Source organism: Crocodylus siamensis, chromosome 2 (genome assembly GCF_052110815.1).
Source record: "Crocodylus siamensis isolate JL-2025a chromosome 2, ASM5211081v1, whole genome shotgun sequence".
Taxonomy (NCBI): Eukaryota; Metazoa; Chordata; order Crocodylia; family Crocodylidae; genus Crocodylus; species Crocodylus siamensis.
Genome location: NC_143396.1, coordinates 288,362,743 through 288,375,767, shown reverse-complemented (window position 1 = coordinate 288,375,767; position 13,025 = coordinate 288,362,743). Strand labels below are relative to the sequence as shown.

Genomic DNA, 13,025 nt, shown 5'->3' with positions numbered 1-13,025 from the left:
ATACTTGAGTTCCCATTACCTACTTAAACTGTGATTACACTGATACTCATTTTCTACTTAGGAGTCATCCGTATTGTGCCTGCAATGTGCCCCTCCCAATCCTTGAATTACTGTAATGTGTATACAGCTGAGACGGAGTTGGAATTGCATTCATTTTGGATCTGCACATAGGGGGAAATTATCTACAGGGCCGTATATTTGATGCAGATTATCTGCACCTTCAGAACAAGGCGCCGCTGGTTAGCAATGTCAACAGCAAGAACCAAGCAGCTTGCTCATTATTCCCTCATATTTAATCCAGAAACAGCGCGGTCTCTGAACCATGATTCCAGTCCTGTCCATCTGTCCTCCAAAATATATTACTTAAAATAGTGGCTGACTGCATCATTCAGTTACTGTGCTATAAAGTGGAGGAGGGATGGTGAGGCTGTCTGCAACAACCAAGCTTTCAATTGTCAGGCCTGCCAGAAAAAGTTAAACAAAAAAAAGGAGCAAGAAGCAAACCCTGACCAACCAAAAACTCCCACCAAAAAAAGCCCAAACCCAAAAAATCCCCATAAACTTCATGTTGTTAACTAGTGGAGGTGGTTATCTTAATTTTTAATGTTTCTTTCTGGGACCTTGAATGTTAAAATGTTTTTGTGTGTTTTTTCATGAATTTTCTTTTGCAGCTGACTTTGGTGTAGCAGCAAAAATAACAGCCACCATTGCGAAGAGAAAATCTTTTATTGGTACCCCTTATTGGTAATACATTACTTTGATTAATAGAATTGCTACATACAAAGTTATGGTTGTATTTACAAATTATGCCAAAGATTCTAAAAATAGATAACTTAAAGAAAATTATTACAAGATTTTTTTTTTACTTTTAAAGATCAAATGGATTAGTCATAAATTTGGGAAATACAGGACTATAATTTAGTTGCTTGGTAATATTGTAAGGCTATGCAGCATTTGTCCTGGGAGAAACCATTTTATCCCAGGACAAAGAGCTATCATGCAGATGGCCATGGTAGTTGTTCCAGAACAAATGCTGGGAAAAAGGTTCACGGGATAACAAGTGCGAACTGTTTTTCCTGGGCTATCACAAAGCGCATCTGAACAGTTTCCCCAGGATTGCATTGCTGAACTGGTGCTAGAAAAGTGGCAGGGCTCATTAAACCCTGATTAGAAGGGCAATGTGTATACATACCAATCCTGGGATATTTCTCTTCTGGGACACACTCAGCTACAGCTTGTCCAGGGACCAATGCAGTGGGCAGTCTCCTGACACAGGGACTGCTGACCCCTTTGCCAGTCTAAATCGATGCTGTATGTCTTCTCTCTTGCTCCGTGCACTGTTGGGGTTGGGAAGAGGGGAAGGGCTTGGTGTTCTGCTCTCTCTCTCCTTTTGCCCCTGCTAATGCTGTTTATATTAAAGGGGAATAACAGAGTTTTGCTTTTTTTTGGAGTTGGGGGGGGGTGGTTTGGTTTTTATTTTTTTAAAGAAGAATCACAACATATGTTAGAGTGTGGCCTAAGATTGTTAATAGGGATGCATGTACATATAGTCATGCATCTACCCAAATCCTTAAGTCTTTTTTTCTTTTCAGTCTGTCAAAACATAAATGTAGGTTTCTGGGTTTCCACCAACCAGGAAGCGCCCACAGCAGAGGTGCATTTCAACTATTTTTGTTGAAAAAAGATCTTGCTGTTAGCATTTATATGTCTTCAAAACAGAGCATGCTAAACTTCATAAATTGCAGGTTGAATTAAAAATGCTAATATAACTATACTGAATGGAGGCACTGCTACACCTCATTAGTCTATTAGTCATAACATAGACTTGAATACAGATTTAAAACTTAATTCAAACAATCACTTTTCTTAATTTTATGGTACATTTTACTTGGCGGAGGAGAAAAAAGACTAAGGAATGAAAGATTGTCTTGTGGTGGGAGCTTGGAGGAAATACAGGACTTGGATTTTGTTTCTGATGCTGCTCTGCAGCAGACACTTAACCTCTGTGTTAAGTGTCTGCTGGGTGGTTGCATTAGGCTTTTGCCTTCCTTCTATTTTTTGTGTGGGTCTATTGCACTGGAATAATTCCCTTCATAATGCTGTAATAGTGCTGTGAGATCCTGGGATAGAGACATGGTAGTATTCTGTCTCTTGTGCTGGGTGACTGATGCTGGTTTTGCATTTAAAGGATGGCTCCAGAAGTTGCAGCAGTGGAAAAGAACGGCGGTTACAACCAACTCTGTGATATCTGGGCAGTTGGCATAACAGCAATTGAACTGGCAGAGCTTCAGCCACCCATGTTTGATCTTCATCCAATGAGGTCTGCTGATCACTAAGAGTATTTGTTTTAAACATTTTTATTTTGTTTTTTTAGGCCAGAAAGAGTCATTTTATTATAGCCTGACTTTCTGCATAACTTGGGCCTTAAAACTTCCTACATGGATCCCTGTACCAAAGCCCTATGTTGTTGTTGAGCTATAATTCATTTTTTTAAAAACACCTAGCGTTAATTTGAAGACTTGGATAGAGATTCAAAATTCAGAACCTTAAAGATTTAATGTTACGTAAGCATTTTAGTGTCCATGTTGACGTGAGCAGAAAGTGTGCAATAGCATCACTGTACACGGACCTGTAGCCCATGGTTCAACGTGAAAATAAATAATTTTTATTGCAAAAAAACATTGTCCACAAATAAGAATGACTGGCTTTAAGAATATGACTGGCTTTATTTTGTTTCTTACAAAACCTGTTGTTCAGTGTAACTGGTCTTCAGTCCTCATTAGCTCAAACTCTTGTGGTAGAATAAAACTAGTGTACAGGCAGTCCTCAACTTGCAACGTTTCAAGTTACAACCAATAGCACTTAAATTGACACCGTTTCAACTGTCTGACATTAGTTTTGACTTTACAATGTTTGATCCGATGCAGCGGCATGCCAGCGAACAAGTTTGCTGTGTTGCCCAGCTCCCTGGAGAATGTCCAAACTTCTTTGGACGCTTTCTTTAAGAAAGACCAAACTCCAGAAAAGCCTGCAGCCAAGACTCCTGAGAAGACTTCAGCCAAGAGCCCTTCAAAATGTCCAGCAGATTCACCTCAAAGAAGTCCTTCCAAATCAGTATGATTGCTGTTTACAATATAAATAGGTTATGTAGCTATATTACTCATCTATAATTGATTGAGTACAAAATTCTGGCTTATTTTTGGTGAAAATAAGGTATCGGGCCTTGGTTCAGGAGCCAATCCCCCATTTATAACATAGTTTGCTATGGGAAAATCAGTTCCGAGTTGCAATGTTTCAACTTAAGACGCGGTTTTCAGGAACCAATTGTGTTGTAAGTCCGAGGACTGCCTGTACAGTATCTGTACATAGCATTTTAGCTATTAAAGCAAAATATGCCAATAACTTTTTGTATAATTGTATTATGCTTCTTTTCCCTCAGGGCCTTATTTTTAATGTCAAAAAGCAATTTTCAACCTCCAAAGCTAAAGGAGAAAGCAAAATGGTAAGTTTTGAAATAAAAAAATCTTTCTTTTCTTCAATACACTTTGTAAAGATCATATGAATTAATATTTGTCAGCCATTTATGAGCATGTGCTGTGATCCTTCAGCCATTTAGGCCTGCATTGTCATTTCATATGCATCTGTAGTGTGTTTGAGTTCAGGGAAGTTGCACATTTGCCAAAATTCTTGATAGGATTGCGGCCAGGTTGTTTTCTATTGTCAAATGAAATATTATTCTAGCAAGAGGCCTAGGTCCTGCATTGTGAACTATGGGAGTGGACTCCCCAGGGCATTCAGAGGCCCAGAAAGAAAGCAGAGTTTGCCTGCGACACTGTTTTTTCTCAGGATGGGGCTCTGACTTCTGCAGTGACCAAAAGCTCCTCATTATTTTCTCAAACCCCAAAGGTTTTATTACATGTAATTCACTCCTGATTGTTTTAAGAATGATTTCTCTCTAAAAACGGGATTTAACTGCATCTTAATTTATAGGAGAAATCCAGTGATAATTGTATGCACTAGCTTTCATCCCATTCATCTGAAAGCTGGTTCTCTTGCAAGTGAGGCATTTGTACTGAGACACCTGTTGCATGCATCAGGAAGCATTTTTTTTTTAATTACCTTGTTATAGTACGCTGGACATGACATTCTCTCATGAAACGCACCTCTCTGAACTTGCACTTTCCTCTGAATTTTTTAATTGTGGATTCATTGTTTATATTATTTGTTCAATATTCATTATTTCTATTCACTGTTACTATGCTCAATAGCATCTTCTAGAAACACAAAAGACTACTGGTATGAAGGACCTTTTCTTTAGGAATTAGCCTTGCAACCTTTTTTAGAGATGAGCTCTTTTAGACCTGTTTGTACCCAGAACAGAGATGGGCCTCTTTATGCCCTTTTTATAAAATAATGAGATACATTTATTTGATTTTGTTACATTTAAATGAGTTTAAACTGTTTTTAACTGCTCAAATGCTTGGAAACCAGCACTGTAATAATGTAGGCAGAAAAAAAATGTATTTGTAACTACAGGGCTTGAGTGCCGAACAGTTTGTTTCCATCTAAAAATGGAAGTATTAGCAACAAAATTGGGTAAAGTTCCTATTACAGCAAAGTTATTAAAGGGGATCAGTGTCATTTTCTGAAGTTTGGCTTCTGGGATTTTGTTTGTTAGGATGCGCACGCTTTAAACTTGCTCCTCTACCCTAACCGTTTTTGATCCAAAGTAACTTCTAGTTTTGTGCATATGCTTAGGGGACCTGTCCATAAACCTGCACACCTTTACCATAACTTAAAAGCACGTTACAGTAGTAGAGTTCGGTCCAACCCCACTGCCATGGCTATCACTCCTTCAACAAACCTTCACCCCCACAATTCTCTCTCACTTTCAAACACCTGGGAGAAAAGATGGATATGTATTGCAATATGTCTTGAGAATGACCATAACTGATTTAAATACATCCTCTGAAAGATATACTGAACAGAACAAAAACAGCAAAACTTTTATGTCCAGGGCTAACAGCCTTCAGTCTTGCATTATTTTAAAAGGAAGTGGTGTTGTGTTCAATCATCTGAACTGCTTTGAATATTTCAACCTTAGGTTTTAAAAGAAGGGGCTGATTCTCTCTCCTGATCTTTCACTATTGTGCATTGTATTTTCTTCCTGGTGACCTGGGAGAATGGGAGTGCTAGACTTCCCTAGATTTGTGGGTTATTGGTGTATGTAATTCACTGCATTATTGTTACTTCAGCTGTGTAATTCCAGAAGAATTCAATTGCAGTCTGGCATTTGACCACTTTTCCAGTGACAATATCTGTTTTGAGCTTAGTAAATATGCTATTTCAAAATGTTTTTATTGTAACTCAAGTGAATGTAGCACAAATCTCTTGCTAGTTAACTGAGCAGCAGGATGGTACAAATCTGAAATGCCCTGGGATATTTGAGCAAGAATCTACTTTAGCAGATGGAAGTTTATAGCTTGTGTAGCAACTATATTCCAAATAAACTATTTGTTTCCTTTCCAGAAAACTTAAAATTAAATACTTTTTAATAAAAATCAAGTTTTGCCTTTATTTGTTTAAAGGTCATCAACATTCCATAATTTTGTGAAAATAGCACTTACAAAAAATCCGAAGAAGAGACCAACAGCAGACAGGCTCCTTACTGTAAGTATCTTTATTTTTTATATATATATATATATATATATATATATATTATAAAAAAAAGTTAGATCTTGTAGCAGCACCAAGGAATTATTTCTTCAGAGAGTGTACAGGTCATTAGTGTGCCAGATGAGGACTGTTTAATTAGCTCATCATCCCAAACATGTGCTTAATGGTGAAAACTCAGCAAACATGAAAATCAGCTGGCATGAAAAGTGAAGAATTGTATTTGGTGTCGAGATCTTTGCCTGCACACCAAGATGAATCTTGTCCTAAGTGGACAAACCTTTTAGAAAATGGTGCCCAGATTTGGTGGAAATCACTACTCATATGGGATATTTGTCCACCCTAACACAAACTTAGAACAGATTTACTCACAAACTGAGTTTTCTTTATATAAAAAGTCTCATTAAACTCACTGGAACAGCTCATGTGTGTGAAGTTAAGCGAGTGAGTGTGTCTGGGGCTTAATGTCTGATTACAGCTGACCCATCATGCGCAACCTAAATTGACAAGGTATGTTGGAAGTGTATTGGCCTCAGAGACATTAAACAAATAGTCAGATTTGCTGAAAACTCTCAGTGCTATGAAGTTGCATTAAAAAATAGTGATATGGGGTACTTTCACTGGGGGCTCAGGGAAGAGATATTTCTGAAGTCTGAACTTGGTAATGTGTTGTGTTTTGTTTGTGATTGTAGCATAGTTTTGTAGGCCAGCCTGGTCTTTCAAGATCTCTAGCAGTCGAGCTGTTGGACAAAGTGAATAATCCTGACAACCACGCACACTACAGTGAAGCTGATGATGATGATTTTGAGGTGAGGGCTTACTTGCATTTTTTCCAGTTTTGAGCGCCTGATGTTGAAAACTTACTCCATTTTCACTGTGTAAACTAAGACACTGGTTTGGCGGGAGCCCTTCTCCATAGTTTCAAGAACAATTACAGTTTAGTCTGAAGCACAATAATGCTGTAGAAGCTGGGAGGCCTTGCCACATAAGTTGTCAAGCTTGCTACAGAGAACACGGGACCTTATGCATGTGCGAAAGAAGTGTTCTGGCTAAGAAATGGAAATCTGCTTGAGAGCTTGGTATTTTAATGGTTTTTGCATTTTCTTTATTGGTTGATTATTGTCTTAGAATTATGTTTGGGGCCATCTAACTTAATTGTAATGGATCTGCTTCTAACTCTTGCAGCCCCACTCTGTTATTCGCCATACAATTCGCTCTACAAACAGGAATGTTAGAGCAGAAAGAACGGCGTCGGAGATAAATTGTAAGTTTCTAATGCACTTTTCCCATATTGTGGTGGTGGTTTATTTAGAGTGGTGGAGAATGCCGGGATCATTCTCTTATTATAGACCTTAAGAAGCCACTCTTGCCATTGGCAGTCTTCAGGAAAAACAGAAGTAAGAAACCTCCATAATATTCTTCTAAAACCAGAATTAAAACTTGCATACTTTTCTGCTATTTCGTTTCATGGCATTGCTGATGTAGCCTCTTATCAGCCTTGTCTCTGTCCAACTCGGTTGTGTCAAACTCTAAATGTTTACTTGCATTACCAAAAATAATAATTTAATAGAAGCATTAAATTGGAAGAGCAAGTAGATTGTACTGCTAGAGCATCTTTGTACACAGATGGCTTAGCTGTCCTCTAAAATGGAAAAGTGTAAAAAAATTATGCAACTTTCAGTTACATTTTGTCTCATTCTAATTTCTTACTGGTTTTCACGCTAGATACCTAGCCTTTTTCCTGATGACCGCAGGTGCCTCAGCTATTGTGGTCATATCTGTACTGATGACTTGGGTAGTGTTATCCTCAGAGTGAGCGGGTTTTCTTGAGACCAAATCAGACCCTCAAGGCCTTTGTACTGTAGGCTGTGTTGAAACTCAGATGCTTGCAAATGCAAATGAAACCTGGTTGAAATTTTGGAGGAGTGGGCTCTCCTTGGCAATCCTAATTAATACCTTCCATTTTAAGTAATTATGGTAAAGTATGTTCTTTTACTTTTAGAGAACAGATTGTTCAAACCTCTTTTCTTCCCCTTCATGTACATTTGAAGTGACCTGCATTTTAGATTCGGTTAGGTTAGATTAGATTTGAAGTGGTTGCATTTTAGATTAGGTTAAACAGAAACTCTTAATGGTACTTTTACTTTCCTTTTCATGGGTGGTTACACTGCAAGTCTAAGCATTTAGAAATTGAAGACTGCGTTTAAAAAAAAAAAGTCTAATTTCATAGCCAAATTAAAATGAAGTTCTATGTAACTTTGTGACTTATGGGGGATTTTTTGCCTGCTACAATATGCTTCTTGCTTTAATAGGCTTAGGAGCATGTCACTGGCATGTTGCATGTTAATGTAGAAATGTAATATTTTTCAGTTGACAAGCTGCAGTTTGAGCCTCCCTTACGGAAAGAAACAGAAGCTCGGGATGAAATGGTAAGATATGTGCTTGGTTTTCCATCTTTCATTATAATCACAGTGTCTCCATTGTTTGATGCCTCAACTCTGCTAAGTAACATGTATTAGAAGCATAAGGAGTCATGAGAAGGCAAGTCTTGGTTTTTAGACAATTGGGACTTTTTGGAGGGAATGAATTGCCCTCTATGCTTCATGCAGAAGAGGGTCTTACTCATGATAGATGAAATGCACCAGTTAATTTGGGAATGTGAAGAGAGCATTCTGAGTTTGAATCCTCAGATCACCCCACCTCCCAATGCTATTGGTTCAGAGCACAGCCATCTCACATCCAGGCCCTTTTGCCTCATTATGTGCCCCTTGCTATTTGTTCTGATTCGCAGCAGTTATCAGTTTACTTCATTTCAATGGAATCTGTTTGCTTGAGGTCAGATAACTTGCATTCTTCTGGAGGAAAGTGTCTGTGGACTTGGACTCGGTTTTTATAAATGCCGAGTGCCAGCAGCTCCCACTGATTTCATTTGGAGATGTAGTAACTCAGCTCTTAATGAAAACTAGGATCCAGCTGTTTGAAGCTACATTCCAGTTAGCCAGGTTGGCCCTTCTCAGATCACTCAATTGTTCCTAGGTTAGCACCCTGGAGGCTTCAGCATTGAGCACCACCAGTAATAATCCCTGTCCTTGTCATGTTAAATATGTCCATGTCTGGGATGGGCACAAGTGATAGGGAGACAAATGCCCCAAGCAGTCTATATAAAACAGCAACAGCACACTTTTGGGGGGGCGGGGAGTAACTGCATTTGAATCCAACTGAACTGATTCCTGACAAAAATCTTAATTTTATTGACTCCACATTAATTTTTACAACTGCTGCATCAACAACATCCCTCGGGAGCTCCTCTACCCATCACTGGTGAAAATGGTCCAGAGGACTGGGTGCTGCTGCTCTCCAGTGAAAGGGCAATATGACCCCTGCTTGTGATGGCCAGAGTATGAAGCAGATAAACCCTCAGAGAGCTGGAGTTTTAGGGATATGAGAATACAGGACGGGGTGATTGAGTTCAGTCCCCAGCTGTTGCAGGCAACTATGTCATATAGCCCCTCTTATCAGCTGATCAAGCTCCGGCTTAGTACTAGCTAGTTTTTTGTTCAGTTCTCCGGTTAGAAAGCTGCTCCCAAACTGCCTTTCTCTAAACACCCTTATCGTTCCCAGCCTAAAAGTATTCATGGCTGGTTTATACACATTTGGTCTAATGCCAGCATTGTCCTTTAGTTTGAATAACTCTTCTCTGGCCTTTGTGTTTCCAACTCAGATGTATTTTGAGAGCGCCATCAAAGCCCTCAGTCTTAATTTTGCTTGGCTAAACAAAAAAAAAATGGTGATTTAGTCTCATCTCCCCAGATAGGCTCTTAATTCCCCTATCATTCTAGTAGCCCTTTTATGAACTGGTTTCAGTTTGAGTTTGTTTGTTTTTTGAGCATAAAGAACCAGAACTGTACATATCATTTCAGAAGAGGTGTCACCAGCGGCCTTCATACTTTCCCAGTCTCTACTGGAAGTACTTCCCCTAAGTTTTGGAAGCTACAGTGTGATCTCTTGGGATGCTTGGGCTCAGAGTCGTTGCCTTGTATTAGTTCCCTAGATTAAAAAAATTCTCCTTTTTGAGTTTATCCAAGAGAGCTTTGCTTCAGTACCATATGTCACCCATTTGGTACTGGACACTTTTTCCAGCTGCAGTTTTCAAGCCCAACTCTAAAATATGTTCGGTATTTTTGTTGAGTAAGTACTTCATAATCAGAATATAAAACACAAGTTGAATATGAATGGTCTTCCGCTGTTTTTGAGTCATTCTGTAGTTCTTGGGCATCTTCCTGGCTCCAGAATTGTTATGGAAGTGTTAGGGAACATTTTCTTTCAAGTGAGTTTAAAACAAAAAAAAGTTGAACTGAAATTTCTGCATCTTCAGATTGTGGCAGGAGGTGCAGACTTTGCTTCACATTGGAGTCCTTTTGTTGATGGTGGAAGCAGCAGCAAGTAAGTATGAAGTTCAGTGGCATTGCCATGTCTTTATGCTGCACTTGAAAGTATTCTTTCAAATCATGGTGGGCGGCTGGGGGTGGGAGGGTGTTTGAATTTTTATGTCCTTTGACAAGGTAAAACCAAATGTAGGTAGAGCTCATATTAAGTATAATATTAAAGCTAATGTCCTTGTTGTCCAGTTGGTTAGCTCATAAGCAAGAACTACCGTGTTTGTGCATCCTGATCCCTTTCAAAGATGAACAGCATCTATGAACAATTTCTTTTGGTCTGAGAGAGCTCCTGAGTCAGTGGTGGAATATATAGAAAATGTAGACACATATTCACTGAAATAACTGAAAGCAGTTTTTCTTTTAGTTGCCTTCAAAGAGCTCAGTTCAGGGCTCTGCACTGGCCTTGCAGTACTGCACTGCTTTGGTGGTTGGGATGTGGCGTTCTGTTGCAAGACTCATGCAGAATGCTAAAGTCAGGTCTTTGCAAGTAAGTAAAGGAAGAACTGGCTTTCAGAGACTTTGATTTAATACTTTCAGATGTGTTTATGTGAGTGCTTCTGTGCTGTGTCCATTATCAGTGCAGTATGTTCTGTAATATAGTCAGCTAATGACTTGGGATTTAAAATGTCAAGGAAAGAAAAGGTCAAGTTAGTGTGCTGTGTGCCAAAGGCAATCCTAAAGCGAGGCAGCACAGCCCTTCTGAAGACAGGGCCTGACTTAAACCAGGTAGCTGTAAGGAGGTGTCTTTTGTTGCAGACTAGCTAGATCCTGCCTTTTTAAGGGGATCTCTTGAACTTACAACCCAAAAGAGGCAAGTGTAGTGAAGTTCCAGATGACCACGAAAGCCTGTCATTTGCTGGGGCTCTCAGTCCCTGTCTGGCTGGAAGGGCCTCTCTTCTCTTCTTTATGTGGAGGCAGTCAGAGTACAATAAACTTTGGTGTTTACTTTTTTTGCAGATAACCTCTGTGTATAGCTCAGCACTGACATTACAGCTCCCCCGGCAGCTCAGACTGTCACGTACGCTTATGAGTCCATTGTTTTGAAGTGTAGGACATTTTTTTCTTCTTTTCTCCCCACTATTGCTCCTCTGACAGTGAGCGGGTCACAGAGTGCTCTAGGCCCTGCCTGCCCTTCTCCTTGATAACAGGAGCCCTTTTCTTCCCCCTTTCCTCATTTTGTTTGCATCGCCCTGCCTGGCTAATGCTGGAGAGCCGTGCATGTCTGCCTGGGGTGTTGTGCAGGCAGCTGTAGTCTCCGGGGTCAAGCACTGGGGAAACCAAGCACTCTGGGAGCTCCGCTTTCCCAGTAGTGAACTCCCAGCCCTTCAAAAGTACCTTGTGGGTTTTAATTTGATTTCCTAGCGCCGGCACTGTTGCCTAATGCAACGTAATAAAATGGCATGAAATGCTGCTACAGGCAGCTGCAACAAAGGCCATAAATCAAGAAGTAGCTGTGTTCTTTATTAAGCAGTATTTCTGACTGAAAGGGGGAGCAGTTGCAAAGTCACAGGACCATGAGTTTGTCTGCCGCTAATTTGGAGTTCAGTTTCTGTTTAGGAAGATAAACAGGAAATGCTTATCCCTTCTGAGCCAGGGAATTCTGGTAATACCATAAATGTAAAGAAAGGGCTGGTTTGAAAAATGGGGTTGGCTGTTTTTTCTGTGGTTTAGCTTATGCCAGAGATAACGCTGACTTACAGCATGGCTCGGGGCTTGGTTTTACACGTGTGGGACAAAGCACCATTTGTACTTATGCAAGATCAAATCGGTTTGTCAGTTTGGGCCCCTCTACACAGGCAGGTAAAGGCACATCTACACAATTGCATGTCCTGCCATGCCACACCCGCATGGCGGAAGGCGCGATTGTGGGATCACAGATCGGATCCCATCACACCTTGTTACCAGTGCGAGGGGAGCGTGGTCCTGGGCTCCCTGTGCACTGGAAAGAAGCAAGTTCCCATAGCCAGGAGCCCCTTCAGCTGAAGGGGCTGTCAGCTGCAGGGACACCCCACACGCTCCCATGGATTGCAGACCAGCTCTTGAGATCTCCCAGCCGTGGGGGCACATCACGCACCCTGTGGCGGGGAGACCAGTGGGTACGTGCCTACAGCTGGAGACCCTGTCGGCTGATGGGGCTCCCAGCTGCGGGGGCATGAGCTCCCGTGGGTGGGAGCCAGCATCATCTGGGAGCTCACAGGTGTACGTAGACCCCCCTGGTTAGGAGCTCCAGTCAGCTGATAGGGCTGCAGAGGCACAGGCTACATGTGCCAATTAAAGCTGGATAGAAACCAGCTATAAAGTTACTTCACACATTTTCCAGCAAGAACCTTATAGCTGGTTTGATCTTTTCAAGGCACCATAGTTAATTTACATGTGTAACCAGTCTACATTAATTGCTCAGTTAACTGCATAATGGTATCATATGTGTAATGAGTAGAGGGGATCTTTGTTTCTTCTCTTCAGCTTAAGTTTTTAAAATATTTTGTGCGCTTTCTTTAATGCTAATGACTGAATTGTTATCAGTGGTTCCTATCTGGCAGTGACTAGGTGGCTACTGTTCCCCGCTACAACTCTCAGTCTCTAGCAGGTGTTTTGGTCCTTATCAGAAGTAGCTTGCAGGGCAGATGATTAACATTCAAAGTTTCAGGGTTTTTAAATCTCCTTTTCCCAGTAGTTACATAAATGGATCCACGTGTCATAGAACCCCATGAAACATGCTTGTTGCAGGGGGTTGGATAAGTAGGCACTCATAAGTGATGGAGCCTGCTAATACTGGTGTGTGTCTGCTGCTTTTGGTGTTCTACTCTATTTTATCCAGAAAACATAAAATAAAATTCCTGTACCACGTCTCTGTTGTAATAGTACTCTTCCAAAGCATTTTGGGGTTACTGGGCTTGAGTCCCAAGGGAAAGC

The 13,025-nt window shown here is 40.5% G+C and overlaps 1 protein-coding gene across 2 annotated transcripts in view; it reads left to right on the top strand.

Annotated features, from left to right (window-relative positions):
* MAP4K5 (mitogen-activated protein kinase kinase kinase kinase 5) overlaps positions 1–13,025 on the top strand; it is a 111,132-nt gene that overhangs the window by 66,741 nt on the left and 31,366 nt on the right. For both annotated transcript variants that reach the window (XM_090034339.1, XM_090034338.1), the window contains exons 9-16: positions 672–744; positions 2,189–2,320; positions 3,440–3,502; positions 5,589–5,670; positions 6,366–6,482; positions 6,859–6,937; positions 8,044–8,102; positions 10,049–10,116. In XM_090034339.1, the coding sequence (XP_089890465.1) occupies positions 672–744; positions 2,189–2,320; positions 3,440–3,502; positions 5,589–5,670; positions 6,366–6,482; positions 6,859–6,937; positions 8,044–8,102; positions 10,049–10,116 (673 nt within the window). The remainder of the gene's footprint in view (positions 1–671; positions 745–2,188; positions 2,321–3,439; positions 3,503–5,588; positions 5,671–6,365; positions 6,483–6,858; positions 6,938–8,043; positions 8,103–10,048; positions 10,117–13,025) is intronic.